The sequence below is a fragment of the Dipodomys spectabilis genome, unplaced genomic scaffold (assembly GCF_019054845.1).
Source record: "Dipodomys spectabilis isolate Male_0828 unplaced genomic scaffold, ASM1905484v1 ptg000125l, whole genome shotgun sequence".
Lineage (NCBI taxonomy): Eukaryota > Metazoa > Chordata > Mammalia > Rodentia > Heteromyidae > Dipodomys > Dipodomys spectabilis.
The window spans coordinates 10,910,591-10,928,455 of record NW_024870802.1 but is presented as its reverse complement, the minus strand read 5'-3'; the positions used below and the strand labels follow the sequence as shown (position 1 = coordinate 10,928,455).

Genomic DNA, 17,865 nt, shown 5'->3' with positions numbered 1-17,865 from the left:
TCTTCTTTTTGATCTGTGGATAAAGCTCTGAAACGACAGCCTCTGCGGAGCCCCTGCCCGGAGTGCCCTCCCTTCACCGGAGAAGCTGGAGGCGGACAAACGGACTCACGGACGGAGCGACCGGTGCGGGGCCCGCCCCGGACGCGTCTCCTGGGCAGCAGCCGGGGTGGGGTGGGGGGAGCCGCGGGCCGCTCGCCTTTCTGCCGACTTCTTCCCATTCTAATCTTTTTATTTTTTTGGAAAAGACTAGGGTGGGTGGAGCAGAGGTGGAGAGAAATCAGGACTTGGCATTTTCTCCCCCCTTCTTCTAATTTGCTGGAGGCCACTAGCCCTCTCCTTTGAGAGAGAGAGAGACAGAAAAAAAAAATCCCACCAGGAAAAAAAAACAACCTCCAGGACCCTCGAGTGCGCGCGCCCGGACCCCCGGCCGCCGCCGCCGCCGCCGCCGCCAGGAGCCCAAGCAAGATGGCTGGGCTGTGAGGAGGCAGCTTGGCCCAGCCCCGCCGCCGCAGGCTGGCTCCGACCGCAGCCCGGAGCCTTCCAGGCCGGAGCAGAGGCCGAGAAGAAAAGAAAGTGGGGGGGGGGGCGGAGGGGGAGGGCCGGCGGGGGGAGGGGAGGCCGGCCGCCGAGCCTCCCGTTCATTAGCAGTTGAGAAAAATTCCTTTCTAGTTTGATCAATCCTTGTTTTCCTCGGCAGAGCCGCGGCGCCCGCCCAGCGCGGAGACGGAGAGTGGGGTCTTTCCGCGGCTCGGGGCGCCCGGCTCGCCGCGGGTCCTACGGGAGCGCAGAAGTAGCAACGAGGGGGTCAGGCCGGAGCACCTCCGGGGCTTCTCCCTCCTTCTCTCCCTCCCTTCCCCCCTCCCTCCTTTTCTGGTTGCTTTTTTTTTTTTTTTTTCCACTTCTCTCCCTCCCCCTTCCGTTTCTATTTGTGAAGGGAGGAGGAAGGCAGAGGCGGGCTGGTGTCTCTGGCCGGGGACTGGAATTTCATCTGAATGACTGCCCCAGCGCTCACGCAGCGCCCCGGAGACGGCCCGCCCGCGCCCCGCAGCCCGCACCCGGCCGGCCAGTGGGGGTCCGCCCGCGCCCCGGCCCGGAGACCGCCGGCTCGCCTGCTCCGCCCCGTCCGCCTCTAGCAGCCCTCGGCTACGATCGCACTCGCTTCCCGGGCCCCTCGGACCTCGGCCCTGGGCCAGGCGAGGGAGGCACGGCGTCACCGAGCCAGGCGGGAGCCACTATCGCCGCGGCCGTCGTTAGAGGAAGTAGTGTGCGGCTCCCCGGCGCCGTCCGCCTCGGGGCGCGCCCCTATGTCCGCCGCGGGGCCGAGCGCAGGCTGTGGGCCGCAGCTGCCGTAGCCGCACCGACGGAGGAAGCGGCCTCTTATATGGAATTTGGAGCCCAGCGCTCCCCTCCAGGGCCGGTGCCCCAGCCGCGGCCCTGGCGCAGTCCGCCGCCTCCCGCTAAGCGCTCGGGAGGAGGAGGAGACGCCGACGGCGGCGCGCGCGGCGCGAGGACCGAGGCTCCTTCCTCCGGGGGGCGGGCACGCGGAAGACGCTGGTGATTGAGCGACTGTCGGGGCCGCTGGGAGCCGGAGCTCCGGCCTCTGTGGGCCCACAGCTGCACCGGACGGACCCCCAGGGTTGGGGAGTTGGGGAGGCCTGCCCGGGCCCCCTGGCCGCAGCCGCCATGGCGGAGAATTGGAAGAACTGCTTCGAGGAGGAGCTCATCTGCCCCATCTGCCTGCACGTCTTCGTGGAGCCCGTGCAGCTGCCGTGCAAACACAACTTTTGTCGGGGCTGCATCGGCGAAGCGTGGGCCAAGGACAGCGGCCTGGTGCGCTGCCCGGAGTGCAATCAGGCCTACAACCAGAAGCCGGGGCTGGAGAAGAACCTGAAGCTCACCAACATCGTGGAGAAGTTCAACGCCCTGCACGTGGAGAAGCCGCCGGCGGCGCTGCACTGCGTGTTCTGCCGCCGCGGCCCCCCGCTGCCCGCGCAGAAGGTCTGCCTGCGCTGCGAGGCGCCCTGCTGCCAGTCCCACGTGCAGACGCACCTGCAGCAGCCCTCCACCGCCCGCGGGCACCTCCTGGTGGAGGCGGACGACGTGCGGGCCTGGAGCTGCCCGCAGCACAACGCCTACCGCCTCTACCACTGCGAGGCCGAGCAGGTGGCCGTGTGCCAGTACTGCTGCTACTACAGCGGTGCGCATCAGGGACACTCGGTGTGCGACGTGGAGATCCGGAGGAATGAGATCAGGGCAAGTACCTCGCACGCAGGCACACGCGCGCGCGCACACACACACACACACACACACACACACACACACTTCCTCTCGCCTAGGAAACCATTCATCTTAATAGGCTGAGTGGTGTGACATCAGGCTAGAAAGGCCCCCTTTCCAAACTCTTCTCTGAAAGTTTGGGGTGGGGGGGGCAGGTAAGATCCTGGAAAGAAGGGCCCCAGATCGCTGCTGGGATACATTCCCGCACCTGTGTTCGAGTCCTTTATGGAACTGGCGTGGGTGCATGGGGTGTCGGGGAGTGGGGGGTTGTCAGAGGTAAGAGTTTGGGGGTTGCGTTTCTGTTTGGCGCAGCACCCTCCCCCAACACTGTTTCTGTAAGCCCTACGGGAAGTCACCAAAGCAGTGACCCCGGTCCTGCTTCTCCAGCTGCTGTTTATGTAATGAGTGTCCTGGTGCCGCTGCTGTGGCTGACATGATCCATGAGGCTGGCATACCAATGAGGAAGTAAACAAAAGCAGCCATGTTAGTTTTAAGCTCTATTGGAAACACATTGGGGGCGGGGGGAGCTTCCGGAGGGTGAGCAGAACTCCAGTATCCCCCCCCCTAGACAAGGCCGGGGCAGCCGGAGGAGGCACCGGACAGTGTCAGCTCTGCGAATTAGTCAGTGCAGACGCTCTGGGTGTGAGAGGCTGCCATCTCTGTGCGTGCGTGTGTGTGTATGTGTGCGTGTGTGTGTATGTGTGCGTGTGTGTGTTGCCCGAGAGTGCATGAACAAACCTTAAAGTATGTGTCTTCCTCACCCTGGGCCCTTCCCTTCCAGCTCAGCCCTCCCACATTTGGGTAGGGGAGGTGGAAGACGGAAAAAGAATCCTGTGGGTTTAAGGTTGAGCCGCCTTGAAATCTGGTTTCAGGCAGCTGGCTCCCCTGGGCTGCCGGCTGGGTGATTACTGAACCGCACCCCCTCCCATTGTATACACCCTGCAGCAGCGGCCAATGTCAAAACCGCCTTCCCCCTCGGGCCTCCGAGCTTGGTTTGCGAGCTGGACGGAGCCCTCTTCCCTTCCCCTTCAGTGGAGGGGGCTCCTCCGAGGTCCGTCCCTCCCGGGTCTTCTGGCTCTCAGGGTTGAGTCACCAGGCTTGGCCTGAGACTGAGCCCTTTCGAAGCCCCAGCTTGGGGCTTGGGTGTGATATCATGGGGGCGAGGTTGGCTTTGGACGGGCTGGGAGTGTTTATGGGTGGGGGCCCCCGGGAGGCTTGTGAGGCAGTGGGGTATGAGGAAGCTCTGAGCCGGACATGATGGTAGATGGGGGCTGTTTCCTGTGGTGGTGGTGGGAAACAGCCCAAATGAGTCACTGTTTAGCAATTAAAAAACATACATATACAACCAACAAAAGGCAGGAGGGCCACCGCAGGCTGAGGGCGGGGATAACAAAATTTGCTGTATAATTAGTTTGCAATCTGATGGGCTAGCTCTGGGGTTTTGTGCCAGGAGAGGCCTCTGGTTTCTTAAAGGAAGTGTGGGGGATGGAGCGAGAAGCCACTCCCTCACCCCTTCAAGAGTTGGAAAAGGCTAAAGCTGCCCGAGGAAAGTGGAGGAGCCTCTGGAACCCTGCTGTCCTCTGCCCTAGAGTGAGGGCAGGCACTGCCCACACTTTCGCTAGTATTGGGAAGCTGCTGCTATTAATAAAGATGGCAGGGGAGGAGGCTGGGAAAGAGCAGAGGCTAGAGAAAGGAAAGCTGTCCGTTCTCTGTCCTGGGATTGGCAGTGGTGAAAGAAGGCAGTGTGGCTGAATGGAGCCGAAGGGACAGCACCCAGGGTGTTGAACAGATGTGTCTGCCCAGGGGCCCAGCTCCTACTAAAATCTGTGTGGGATGTCTTAGAGAGGGGCAGAAAACTGCATTATACTTCACTTGGTATAATGTGTGTCTGTATTTGCCTTCAAATGGACTTATCTCCTGCCTGTAGCACTAGGTGGTAAACCAGCAAGCCCTTGATCTCCAGACTGGATGGAAGCAGCACTGAACTTTGTCAGCATCTCTGTGTGTGTGTGTGTGTGTGTGTGTGTGTGTGTGTGTTCTCCTGTTCGTGTTCTTGTGCCTGGTGTGGGCAAGCTCAGAAATAGTAGCTTTTGCATTAGGGACAGATGTGCAATTCTGTGTGCTCAGCATCTGGGCCTGGCAGACTTGAGTCTCATCTTCCTTCAGGCTCCTACACCTCCATTCTTCCCGGTGTTCCAGGGGTTGGAAACCTCTTCAGTAGCAGTCCAGTGTCATTCAAATGTGAGTTTGATTTAATGTGAAAGAATGGAGGTCTGCCCTGGAGAAAGGGTTGAGCTAAAGGGAAGCTGAAAAAAACAATCCTGTCCTCTTCCTCCAACCCCAGGCCAAACATGAGGAAAGGCCTTTGTCTTAGACCCTTTTCCCTTGCTGGAGGGAGTCTGTCTTAAAGGGCCTTTGATGGTGCCATGGATAACTGCAATGACATGCCTCAGAATATATGAGCAGAAGCAAAGGCCTTACACAGGCCTTAAAATATGGTCTCTTCTTGTGCTTCCTCCTGCCGTCCCTGAATGGGATTGGTTGGGGTGCCAGCTCAGTTGGCTACAAGTAGGAAACCCAGATGAACCCATCCCTGGTGTGCCTAGGCACCCACTGTGCCCTTGAGCCATTGTCATGGTGAGGGCAGGCAGCAGGAGGGCAGCTGGTCCTCACCCAGCCTGGGGCACTGACTCAGGGGAACTCAGTCTGTGCAGGTCATGTTGCTCCACTTTGCCTTAGGGAAACCAGTGTGTGGGCCATATTGCCTGAGGCCTGGATGCCTACCACGTGGACTTCAAATCACTCTCTGGCACATGCTTCTGCCCTAAACGTGTTTTCCCATGGGGTATGATAGGGCTAAGGGCTCAGGATTGGGACATCCAGGTAGGCTCAAGCCTAGCAGTCCTGGATGGGCAAACCCCTTCTACCTCCCAGCTCAGGAGTCCATCCGAGTTAACTAGGGCTGGTAGGAGTCGGGAGCACCCACGTGACCCCCCTCAATATGGAAAGAACCCAAGAGGAGGCCCAGGTATGTGCGTAAAGGGCTTTGCAGGGGTGTGTTGTACATGTGTTTAGGTGTGTGTGCATCTGTCATCCCTCGGACCCTGTACCAACACTGGAAGTGTTGCCAGGACCTTGCTCCTTGAATCCTCCCAGGCGCAGAGCTGAGAAGAGGTGTTCTTAGGGGAGGGGAGCCTACTGTTTGGGCCACTTTGGGGTTCAAAGCTGCCTGGAGTGTGGACATCTGGCTCACATTGTCCCTTAGAGGGGCTGGAGCACTCTGCCTGTGTGTCTGTCTCTGGGTGGGCTGGGGAGAAAAGACTGGGGCTGTATCCTGACTCAGGCAGTGCACATCCACTGCTCTTGGCCCAGAGTAGACTGAGTTTGGAGGCCAGCAGAGAGAGAATGTTCTGAGGGTGTCTGCCCTTGGCCATCCTGGGTCTTCTCAGAAGGTGGTGGGGGGCTAGCTTGGCTTTTCTCCCTGGGACAGAACAAGAGCCTTAGGCAAAGGCCCAGCCCCCCACCTCTACCCCAGGATCTTGCTGACACAGCGGGGCTACTGTCATGCTCACCCTATTGATTGCTCTGCTTCCCGCAGCTCTGGGCGCCTGTGCGTCCATGACTGCAGGTTGTGTGTGTGTGTGTATATGGGTATGGGTGTGTGTGTGTGTATGGGTGTGTGTGTGTGTGTGAGTATGGGTGTGGGTGTGGGTAGGTAGTGAGGGTTATATACCTCTCACATGGTATCTCTTGGGAAGGACCACGTGTGACTGACTTACATATGTGTTTCGTGTGTGGCTATGGGGTTAGGAAAGTGTGTGAGAAATTGCACACACATGTGCAGGCTGTCTGTGTACCATGCTGGCTCTGTACCTTCCAGTTCAAGTTGCATATGCACTTGTCACTGCCTGACTGTACTTGCTTAGGTGATGGGGTAGCTGCAAGTCTCCCAGGGGGCATGTGACTTTCTTACCTGATAGGGGTGTTGGGAAAGGGAGGAAAAGCTGGGAGTCATCTTAGCGTCAGCTGTTACAGGCTGCCGATGGGTTCTGCAGAGATGTGGGGAAAGGAGCCGCCTGGGTGGGCATAAGATGCCTGGTTTGGGCCCCTGCCCTGGGCTGAGCTGGCTGGCCTCATCCCTGGCTCCGGGAAAGCCTTCATCCTCGGCTGGCCTGGCATTCAAACCCAGACAAAGGGGGGCTTTCTCTCTCGCCTCTTTGTTCTGCTGCCCCAGAGCGCTGCTCTCTGCATGGCAAAAGCTAATTCTACTCTGCAGCTGGGAAGCCTCAGCCTGCCCGGTTTGCCTGCTTGTGGCTCCGAGGTGCCTGCCTGCTCTCCGCGCCCTGACTTTTGTCCCATCATCCCTTCTCTTCTGGATCCGGTTTTTTCAGCCTGAAGTTCACATGGTAGCCAGAAAGGCAGGAAAAGGGGGGCTTTGGGGAGAGAAGGGGAGGGTGCTGTGAGCCAGGAATGTGCTCCTGGGACAAGGGCTGAGGTAGGAGTAGAGGGAGCGCCCAGCAGCTAGAGAGAAAGTTGGGATTGGAGCAGCTCTGATGAACAGGGTGCCAGAGCTGAGCTGTAACTGGCATGAGAAGAAGCATCTGAGCAAGACCTGAGCTGGAAGCTGCGCTCCAGCAGCCCAGCTCCTCCCTTCCGTCCCCACCAGAGCTGCTGGTGCCATCCTCCGCTCTGCCTTCAAACCTAAGGCCCTGCCTCTTGCCAGTCCCCCACTGGCCTTGCTTCTCTTCAAGGTTGTTCCAGGCTTCTATTATTATTTTTATTTATTAACTTTTATACAGCCCATAGTCCCTGTGCCTCACCCTTCTGCCCAGTTTAGTCTAGCAGCAAAATGCCAGTGGGGCCTGGGTAGTCCAGCCTCAGAGGTGCCTGAGGCTTTCCAGGGGCTGAATTCCCTCTTTTCATGTTTTTGGGGACAGCAAGAGAGTAGGCTCAAAGCAGAGAACCATCAAGGATAAGTCCAAGAAGCAGGGTTCCTGGGTGGGGCTGGCTAGGCCAGCCACTGGTGTGGCTGCCAAAGAGCAAGCCCCAGAAGGCCCGAAGCCTTAAGAGGCAGGGACTGGGGTGAGCAGGCCCCACGCTGCCCTTCTCTTTGGAGGTCTGGTGGCTACAGTGCTTCTAGTCTATGCCATGATTCCTGCTCCCGCCTACCTGCCACAGTTCAGGTGGCTTACGGTGGGCTGGAAGCAGGTTGTGAAGCTTCTTCCCCCGTGTTGCTATTGGGAGGCCTTGCTGTGAACGCACTGGGAAATCTGGTCCCACCTCAGCTGTGGCTTTTTCCCAGGTGGGAAACGTGATTCCCTGGGGGAGGCTGCTGGGGATGGGAAGGGCACAGGCCCGCTTCCTTAGTCTCTGGTCCTCCAGTGTCTCCCAACCTGATTTTCTTCTTGGTGGAATTGGGGAGAGGTAGCAGATGGACAGCTCTCCTTCCTCCTAGTGTTGGAAGTAGAGAAATAAACTCCTTGTCGCAGGGGTCTGTAGAAGGATTAAGATCACTTGGCACTGAGGGAAGAAAAAAGGCAGTCCTGAAAGCCTGAACTGGCCAGCGGGGCCCTCCCAGCCCCATCTGGCTTGCTGCCACCTCTGGCTAGCTTCTCCTTCCTCTCTCAACCCCTGCATCTGAGCTAAGAGCCTGTGGCCTTGAGATGGGGAGAAGTTGAGCCCCCTTCTAGGGAGTGTGGCCACTGCTGTTGCAAGGCCTGCCTCAGCTTCTCTCCCTTTTTCAGAGGGCCAAGGAAGGACACTGGAGACCCTGAATGCCTAGAGGATGAGGGAAGGGGCTGGAGGTGCCTCTCTCTTTCCTGCTGCGGGATCAGCTGTGAACTGGAGGGCTTCAGAGATGGTTGGGGGAGGGGCTTCCTCTGGCCTATTCAGTGGATCCTGCCAGCCTCATTCCTGGTCTCCGAGTGAGGCTAGACTGGAAACCTGGGGCTGTATCTTCCCTCCCTCACCTGGGACTCGGCCTAGTACATCCTCTAATCTGTTCCTGATGGGGTGGTTGGTCATCCAGGCGTAATTGAGAGGCAGATTGGGGTATAAGACTAATGAGGAAGTAGTGGCTTGGGCTGTCAGATGTCCAGGACCCTGAGATGACAGGAGTGGCCTGGATTCTAAGATGCACCTGGGAAGCAGCCTTGTCCCAGGTGTGGGGCTGGGCAGTGGCAGGCAAGCGTTTGAGGGCCATTTATCACAGGGAAGGCAAGAAAGCCTCATGTTTCTACATATGGCCTCTATTGTCTGAAGACTCCAAGCCACCCAACGATCACTGTGCAATGAGTTGGGTGTAGGTGAAAATACACAAGGGCATTGCTCAGGGCCGAGTGTATGTACACGGCTGCATGGATGTGGGCACCCCTTTTTTCCTGCCCCTGCACAATCAGATTTACTGTTGACTTGTCCTTCAAGCCAACACACACTGAGCTAGGGTAGGAGCCAGGCCGAAATCTGCTGGGTCAGTGATGTCATGCAACCTAGGGGAGGACCCCAACTTTATCACATCCCACCTCCTTGTGCCCCAGCATCCTGGTTCTTTGTTTCTGAGTTAGCTGCATATACAAAAAGGGTCTGTCTGAAGTCTCTTGCTGGTCTTGGCTTCCCTATAAGTAAAATGGTTTGGGGAATGAGGAAAAAAATGTTAGTATTTTGTCTTTGGGAAGTCAGTTGGGTATAGTGAGGAGGAGATCGTAGGCCAAATTCAAGAGTTACTTTGAGGGCTGGGAAGGTGGCGCAGTGGCAGAGTGCTTGCCTTGCATGCCTGAGGCCCTGGGTTCGATTCCTCAGCACCACATAAGCAAAAAGAAAAATACCGGAAGTGGCGCTGTGATCAAGTGGTAGAGCGCTAGCCTTGAGCTGAAGAGCCGAGGGATAGCGCCCAGGCCCAGAGTTCAGGCCCCACTACCGGACCAAAAAAAAAAAAAAAGAGTTACTTTGAGGCCCACACTGAGCAGAAGGAACCATCTTGCTGCATGGATGCTTACAGTTATGCAGAGCTGCTTTGCAAACTTAATTTTTTTTTTTCTTGGTCATGGGGCTTGAACTCTGGGCCTGGGCACTGACCCTGAGCTCTGCAGCTCAAGGCTCTACCACTTGAGCCACAGCTCCACTTCAGTTTTCTGGTGGTTTATTGGAGATAAGAGTCTCCTGGTCTTTCCTGCCTGGGCTAGCTTTGAACTGTGATCTTCAGATCCCGCCTCCTGAGTAGTTAGGATTATGGGTGTGAGCCACAGCGCCCGGCCACAAACTTAATTTATGTGCAAAACCCCTGGGTTTATTCAGTAAATATGTTTTTTTTTTTTTTGGTCCGGTCGTGGGGCTTGACCTCTGGGCCTGGGCGCTGTCCCTCAGCTCTTCAGCTCAAGGCTAGCACTCTACCACTTGAGCCACAGCCCCACTTCCGGTTTTTATCTTTTTGCTCATGTGGTGCTGAGGAATCGAACCCAGGGCCTCATGCATGCAAGGCAAGTGTTCTACCACTGAGCCACCTTCCCAGCCCCAGTAAATATGTTTTATAGCTATTGCACAATCAGGCTAGTAAGGTCTGACTATAAAGGGAGGTGGAAAGCTGGGCACTGGTGGCTCATGCATGTAATCCTAGCTAGTCAAGAGGCTGAGATCTGAGTGTCACAGTTCAAAGCCAGCCCGGGCAGGAAAGCCTGTGAAACTTGTCTCCAATAAGCCACCAGAAAGCTGGAAGTGGCGCTGTAGCTCAAGTGGTGGAGCACTTGCCTTGAGCTGAAGAGCTGAGGGACAGCGCCCAGACCAAGTTCAAGCCCCACGACTGACCAAAAAAAAAAAAAAGAAAATAAGCCGGGCGCTGGTGGCTCACACCTGTAATCCTAACTACTCAGGAGGCTGAGATCTGAGGATCGCGGTTCAAAGCCAGCCCGGGCAGGAGAGACCGTGAGACTCCTATCTCCAATAAACCACCAGAAAACCGGAAGTGGCGCTGTAGCTCAAGTGGTAGAGCGCTCGCCTTGAGCTGAAGAGCTGAGGGACAGCGCCCAGGCCCAGAGTTCAAGCCCCACGACCGACAAAAAAGAAAAGAAAAGAAAAGAAGTAAGGGGGGAGGTGAAGAAAGACAACAGCAGCGAAGTCCTGTTCTCAGTGTCTAAGAGTGTTTTATTTGTTTGTTTATGCTGGTCCCTGTGCTTGAACTCAGGGCCTGGGTTCTGTTCCTGAACTTCAAAGTTCAGGGCTATAGTGCTCTACCACTTGAGCCATACCGCCACTTTTGGCTTTTTCTGTTTATGTTGTGCCTTTTTTTTTTGGTCACGGGGCTTGAACTCTGAGCCTGGGCGCTGTGACTCAGTTCTTCAACCCGGGCTAGCCCTCTACCACTTGAGCCACAGCACCCACTTCCGGCTTTTTCTGTTTATATAGTGCTGAGGAATGGAACCCAGGGTCTCATTCATGCAGGGCAAGCACTCTATCACTGAGCCACCTTCCCAGCCCTGCCTTTTTCTTTTACTTTTCTTTTTACCAGTCCTGGGGCTTGAACTCAGGGCCTGGGCACTGTCTCTGAGCTGCTTTTGCTCAAGGCTAGCACTCTACCACCTGCCACAGCGCCACTTCTGGCTTTAACTGTTTATGTGGTGCTGAGGAATTGAACTCAGGGCTTCATGCATGCGAGGCAAGCACTCTACCACTAAGCTACATTCCCAGCCTCGGAACACACTTTGTGAGGCAAATAGAAGACACCAGAATAGGGAGTAGGGATGTTAACTCAGTTGAGCCCTTGCCTAGCATGCACGAGGCAAGGGGTTATATCCCCAAGCACTGGAGTGAAGGAAGAGGGGGCTGAAACAGAGCTGTTAGGAAGAACTTTGTTGTTTATGATGGGAACATTTTGTGTCCAATAATTGCTACATGTAACTATTAAGCACTTGAAATGAGGCCAGAGCAACGGAGGAACGGAGGCTGGGGCTGGATGTCGTTTGCTTGTTTGGGGCAGGGTCTCTGTAGTCCTGGCTAGCCTCCAACTCTTAATCTTCCTGCCTTCTGTCTGGATTTCTGGCATTAGAGATATGTTGAGCTACCAAGCCTGGCTCTTTTTCACTAACTTCGATTTAAGTAGCCACATGTAAATAATGCCCACCATACTTGAGAGCACAGCTCTAGAGGGAGAGCAGAATGTGACACCCTTACCACATGCCCAGACCAGGGAGAGACCCGCATAATTTATACGCACATGTGCTGGGCCATAGAAAGTTCCCCAGAGTTATCTCGTGCTGTAGGAAAAGATTAACAGGGTGGTGGGAATTAAATTGCCCGGGGAAGCACATCTTTGAGGTGAGTACCCTAAAATGCAGGAATCAGATAACCTCCCAAGATCACCCAGGCCTCTGGGTGCTCACCTAGCCAAAGATCTCACATTATACTTGCTTGACATTAAAGGATTGAGAGTCAAATGTAAAATGGCCTTCACTGCCACTGTAAGAAGTATTTGAAAGAGTTCTTCAGCAAGGTGTGTCTGCTGAAGGGGGCAAAAGAGGGTTTTAGAAAAGAGAGATTAAGAGTTTGGTCTTGCCCCAGAATGGCCTCAGGTCTTACGAAAACTAGAGTGTCCTTTCTGCCTGCGTCTCATAGCCAGGCTGAGATGAACAATATAGCCAGGATTCCAGGCCTAACTCAGCCCTATGAGCAAGGGAGGGAGGGAGTGGCTGGCAGGCTGCCCTCTACTATACGGCTAGCATAAGGTAAGCTCTTTGGCCCAGCTCAAGGGCTTGTGTGACCTTGGAAGATTATCTGATCCTCAGCAACTCAGCCTACTCACCTATTAGATGGTGCTCTTCCTGGAGTGGTTGCTTGCTTTGATAAAGACAGAGCCTGCTGCCCAATCACCAGAGTGAGTCTGTGTTACTTACTGCTGTGTATGACTTTGGACAAATTACTTAAGCTCTATGGGCCTCAGTTTTCTCTTCTGTGAAATGACAATCATAATAGTTCCTGACCTTAACCTGACGCTGGATTATGCCTGTAAGCCTAGCTGCTCAAGAAGCTGAGATATAGAAGATTGAGGTTTGAAGCCAGCCCAGACATAAAAGTCTGAGAGACTATCTCCAGTTAACCAGCAAAATGCCAGACTGAAGGTATGGCTCAAGTGGTAGAGCACCAGCCAAATGAGCAAACACCAGGCTAAGTTCAAACCCCAATACCATAAGAAAAAGAAAGAAAGAAATCATTAGCTACTATTAACTATAGCATTGTCAGGGCTGGGAAGGTGGTTCAGTGGTAGAATGCTTGCCTCACATGCATGAGGTACCATATCAACAGAAAAAGCCGGAAGTGGCGCTATGGCTCAAATTGTAGAGCACTAGCCTTGAGCTGAAGAGCTGAGGGACAACATCCAGGCTCCAAGTTCAAGCCCCACAACTGACAAAAACAACAAAAAACAAAACTATAGTATTGCCAGGAGAACAAAAGCTGGCCCAAGTCTGTCCTGAAAAAGCTCTGAGTTTAAACATATAGGAAGCTGGGTGTTGATGGCTCATCTAGCCTATAATCCTAGATACTAAAGAGACTGAGATGTGAAGATCACAGTTTGAAGCCAGCCCAGGAAAGAAAGTCAGTGAGACTGTTTTGGGGTTTTTTGTTGTTGTTTTTGTGTTGGTCATAGGGCTTGAACTCTAGGCCTGGATGCTGTCCCTGAAGCTCTTCTGCCCAAGGTTAGTGCTCTACCACTTAAGCCACAGCACCACTTCCAGTTTTCTGGTGGTTAATTGGAGATAAGTCTCACAGACTTACCTGCCTGGGCTGGCTTTGAACTGCAATCCTCAGATCTCAGCCTCCTGAGTAGCTAGAATTACAGGTGTGGGCTACCAGTACCCAGATCATGAGACTGTTACCTCCAATTAACCGCCAAAAAAGCTGGAAGTGGAGCTGTGCAAGTGGTAGAGCTCACAGTGGAGCTGTGCAAGTGGTAGAGCTCACAGGTCCTAAGTTTAATCCCTAGGACCAGCACCAAAAATAATAAATATATGTGGGAAACTACTCAGGCTCCTACTTATTGGAGGCTGTTCCAGTAATTTTGAGCAGGTCCTGGAGTTGCATAAGGACCAGATGTATCAGACTGGCTGGTGACAGATTTCAGGGCACCTGAGTGAAAGGACTTCTAGAATGAATTTGCGTGTAGAGAATAGGAGATGCCTGGTCATCCTTGGAAAGGTTGGCCCTGCTGATGCTTCTACTCTACCTGTCCCTGCAGAAGATGCTGATGAAGCAACAGGACCGGCTGGAGGAGCGAGAACAGGACATTGAGGACCAGCTATACAAGCTTGAGTCAGACAAGCGCCTGGTGGAGGTAGCAGAGCGCCTGGGTGGAGGGTGAGGGTGGTGTGGGTCCTTAGGAGAATTATCTGTAGGTGGCTTTTTTAAATTTTTATTTTTGCCAGTTCTGGGGCTTGAACTCAGTTCCTGGGCACTGCACCTGAATCTCTTTGTGCTTAAGGCTAGCACACTACCACTTGAGCCACAGCACTACTTCTGGCCTTTTTGAGTAGTTTATTAGAGATAGCAGTCTCACCGACTTTCCTGCCTGGGCTGGCTTGGAATCATGAGCTTCAGATCTCTCAGCCTTCTGATTAGCAGTGATTACAGGCGTAATCCACTGGCACCCAGCTTTATGCCAGAGCCCTCCATCAGGTGGAGGGGTGTCTGGCACAGAGCCTAGGGGTACCAGTGGGGAACTTGCCTGGGGGCTCAGAGCCTAGACTCCAGCAGCAACCCTAGCTCCAGTGTTTATCTGCCTACTCCTTCATCACTACCTACAGGAGAAGGTGAGCCAGCTGAAGGAGGAGGTGCGGCTGCAGTACGAGAAGCTGCACCAGCTACTAGATGAGGACCTGCGGCAAACAGTGGAGGTCCTGGACAAGGCCCAGGCCAAGTTCTGCAGTGAAAATGCGGCGCAGGCGCTGCACCTCGGGGAACGAATGCAAGAAGCCAAGAAGCTGCTTGGCTCTCTGCAGCTACTTTTCGATAAGACAGAGGATGTCAGCTTCATGAAGGTGTGCTGGCAGGGCTGGGGGGCACTCTACACTTGAATTCCCCTAGTGGGCTCACGTGCCCTTTTTTGGGGGGGGGGAGGGGAGAGTCGGGTCGTGGGGCCTGACCTCTGGGCCTGGGCGCTGTCCCTCAGCTTGTCAGCTCAAGGCTAGCACTCTACCACTTGAGCCACAGAGCCACTTCCGGCTTTTTTCTTATGTGGTGCTGAGGAATCGAACCCAGAGCCTCATGCATGCAAGGCAAGTGCTCTACCACTGAGCCACCTTCCCAGCCCTGACGTGCCCTTTACTTAATGCCAGCCTGCATGGGTTTGAATCCACCTACCTGCTTGTCCTAGCCTTGCGACCTTGGGCGGTCAGAGAGGCTTCCTGAGCCTTGTTACCTCATCTGTAAAATGAGGTTAATTTCAGTCTATTCTTGTTTATTATTCCAAAACTTAAAAATCTCTGAAAACAGCAGAAAGAAATTTTAGCAACTAATTTAGCAGCAAATTTGACCAGACTGATGTTGAACAGTAGTATCTCACTTGGTAAGAAAATGTAAAGGCATTGCTACTGGAGCATTAGTGGATTGGATTGTGCTGTCCTGTTAGGATGATACTATACTGGGACTATTTTTTTCTTTTAAATTCAGAGTATTCCAGATTTTTAATTTAATTTTATTTTTGTTCTTGTTGTGGGGCTTGAACTCTGGGCCTGGGCACTGTCCCTGAGCTCTTCAGCTCAAGGCTAGTGCACTTGAGCCACAATGCCACTTCTGGCTTTTTCTGCTTATGTGGTGCTGAGGAATTGAACCAAGGGCTTCATGCATGCAAGGCAAGCACTCTACCACTGAACCATCTAACCAGCAAAATCCAGAATATTCCAAATTCCAAACTACATCTGGTTCAGTAACTTCCGATAAAAGGCCAAGGGCCTGCAGACACTTACCCCCACCCCAGATACCTCGGGTAGAAACAGTGGCTTCATAGGAATTTTATTTACAGTGGCACAGGCCACACAGCAGGAACTCAATAAATGCAGCTGTTTGCCAAAATGGTGTTCTTCAAGAGCCCCAAAGGTCAGCCCTGAACAGGGAGAGTGGACAGGGATAACTTCTGTCTTGTCTTTTCTACTGACGGACTTTTCTTTCCCTTCAGAATACCAAGTCTGTGAAAATCCTAATGGACAGGTGAGCAAGTGCCCCCCACCACTCCAGGGGATACCGGAGGGAAGGGAGGCCCAGGTCCCCTGGAGGGAGGGCGGGCTCACTGATGATGCCTTCTCACAGACACTCCCCCCCCCCCCCCCCCCCCCACTGCCCCCAGGACCCAGACCTGCACGGGCAGCAGCCTTTCTCCCCCTAAGATCGGCCACTTGAACTCCAAGCTCTTCCTGAATGAAGTGGCCAAGAAGGAGAAACAGCTTCGGAAGATGCTTGAAGGTGAGGGTAACATCCACCATTAAAAAGGGAGAGCCCTTTGGTCTCGGGTAAACGCCAGACTCTCTCCTGAGAGGCTTTGTGGCCTAGTTCAGTAGACCTGTCTCTGTACCTTAGTCTTGGGAACTTGGGTGAATTGCATTAGCTCCCTGACCCTCTGTTTCTTTAGCTGGCAAATGGGAATAGTAGCCTCTGCCTCCTAATAGAAAAGTTAGGAGTCACATGTTTGCTCCCGGAGAGGCACAAGGTCGCAGGGGAGAAGAGGCCTGGATTGGTTGGCCCGGGAGCTTTGACATCTTTTGCTTGCCCCGACCTCTTCACAGGCCCTTTCAACACACCGGTGCCCTTCCTGCAGAGCGTCCCCCTCTACCCTTGTGGCATGAGTGGCTCTGGGGCGGAAAAGCGCAAGCACTCGACGGCCTTCCCGGAGGCCACTTTCCTAGAGACGTCCTCCGGCCCCGTGGGCAGCCAGTACGGGGCAGCAGGCACGGCCAGCGGCGAGGGCCAGTCTGGGCAACCCCTGGGGCCCTGCAGCTCCACGCAGCACTTGGTGGCCCTGCCAGGTGGCACCCAGTCAGTGCACTCGAGTCCTGTGTTCCCCCCATCGCAGTACCCCAATGGCTCCGCCGCCCAGCAGCCCATGCTCCCCCAGTATGGCGGCCGCAAGATTCTGGTCTGCTCCGTGGACAACTGTTACTGTTCTTCCGTGGCCAACCATGGCGGCCACCAGCCCTACCCTCGCTCTGGCCACTTCTCCTGGACAGTGCCCTCACAGGAGTACTCGCACCCGCTTCCGCCTGCACCCTCCGTCCCCCAGTCCCTTCCTGGCTTGGCAGTCAGAGACTGGCTCGACGCCTCCCAGCAGCCTGGCCACCAGGATTTCTACAGGGTGTATGGGCAGCCATCCACCAAACACTACGTGACAAGCTAACGCCACGCAGGCGGCGGGGGCTGGGGACCCTTCCCCCCAGCCCTGGCGGCTCGGGAATTCCGCACCCAGAGACCTGCCCTTCTCCCTTCTGCCCCCCCCCCCCCTTCCTCACTTCATTCCCCCAAGTCTTTTCCTTTCAGATTTTGTTTTGTTTGGGGTTTTTCTTTTGTTTTGTTTTTTTTTTCAAATAATGAATTCCCTCCCCCCGGATGTGGGGGTGACAGTCGGAGCTAGCTGGGGCAGGGGCTGCAGGTGGTCCTTGAGTTGGGAAAAATGTCTGTCTAAAGGCACAGAACTCTTTTCTTTTTTTTTTTTAACTCCCCTTCACATCTTGGAAGGAGCCTCAGTTTCCCCTGAAGCCTTCCTCACTTTCCCTGGGGGAAGGTCCAGTGCCCACTGGTCCATTTCTCCTCCCTCTTGTTTTTTCTCTTGGGCAGTTTGATCACTGATTGAGTAAGGAATGACCTATAGATTGTGGGACCTTTTTTTTTTTTTTTAATGTTTTTAAACCAAGGATGATTTCTCCTTTTCACATCTTCCCAAATGGAACTCAAAGGCCACTTCTCAAGCAGCTTTTGGCACCCTCAGCCTCAGAGTGGAATCTCTCAAACACCAGAGCCCCATGTCCAGGAAAGGGGAAAAGGAACTTTGCCAATGATAGTGACCACAGCAAAAGCAAATAATAATATTAATAATAATTAAGAGAAATAAAAGAAATAATAAAAATTAAAAAAAAAACCAATAGCACAGCCCTTGTTGAGGTCGGTGGAGGAGGGGCTGCCCCAAGTTGGATCCTCATGTGGATTTTGACACCGCAATTTCTGTAGTGAGCACTTTGTATGAATTGTGGACTTCCTGTTCTCAAGGCACAGGTATTTATTCTGTAATCTGTCTAGAGCACACACCGAAATCCAACCTTCTAATAAACACGATGGCGTAGCCCCGCTCCCTGCCTTGCCTCTTACCCCCAACACTCAGGCCTGGGGTCTTTGGGCTTTGAAAGGGCTTTCTAAAGATTAAGACTCTTGCCCTCTTTTGCCTTGATTCTGCCCTCCTGGATCTGGAATAATCCAGGCCTGTGAATGTCAATTCCTCAAGCACTTGACTGTATCTACTCTTGACCTTGGGTTCATTTGACAAATATTTATTGAAGGCCTCCCAGGCTCAGCCCTGTGCTACACAGGCCCCTGGTATCTCGTTGAGGTTTTTGCCAATGTGCT

The 17,865-nt window shown here is 54.2% G+C and overlaps 1 protein-coding gene across 3 annotated transcripts; it reads left to right on the top strand.

Annotated features, from left to right (window-relative positions):
• Positions 1–608: 608 nt before the first annotated feature.
• On the top strand, positions 609–17,584 carry Trim8 (tripartite motif containing 8). 3 transcript variants are annotated; one of them, XM_042689246.1, is made up of 7 exons: positions 609–2,253; positions 13,499–13,594; positions 14,064–14,297; positions 15,434–15,465; positions 15,602–15,717; positions 16,038–16,662; positions 16,705–17,584. In XM_042689246.1, exons 1-6 carry the CDS (start codon positions 1,684–1,686, stop codon positions 16,643–16,645), a joined length of 1,656 nt encoding a protein of 551 aa, XP_042545180.1. In that variant the 5' UTR covers positions 609–1,683; the 3' UTR covers positions 16,646–16,662; positions 16,705–17,584. The 3 variants fall into 3 exon arrangements, with proteins under 3 accessions (XP_042545180.1, XP_042545179.1, XP_042545178.1); XM_042689245.1 differs by having other exon boundaries at positions 16,038–16,666; positions 16,709–17,584; XM_042689244.1 differs by having other exon boundaries at positions 16,038–17,584.
• Positions 17,585–17,865: the final 281 nt, after the last annotated feature.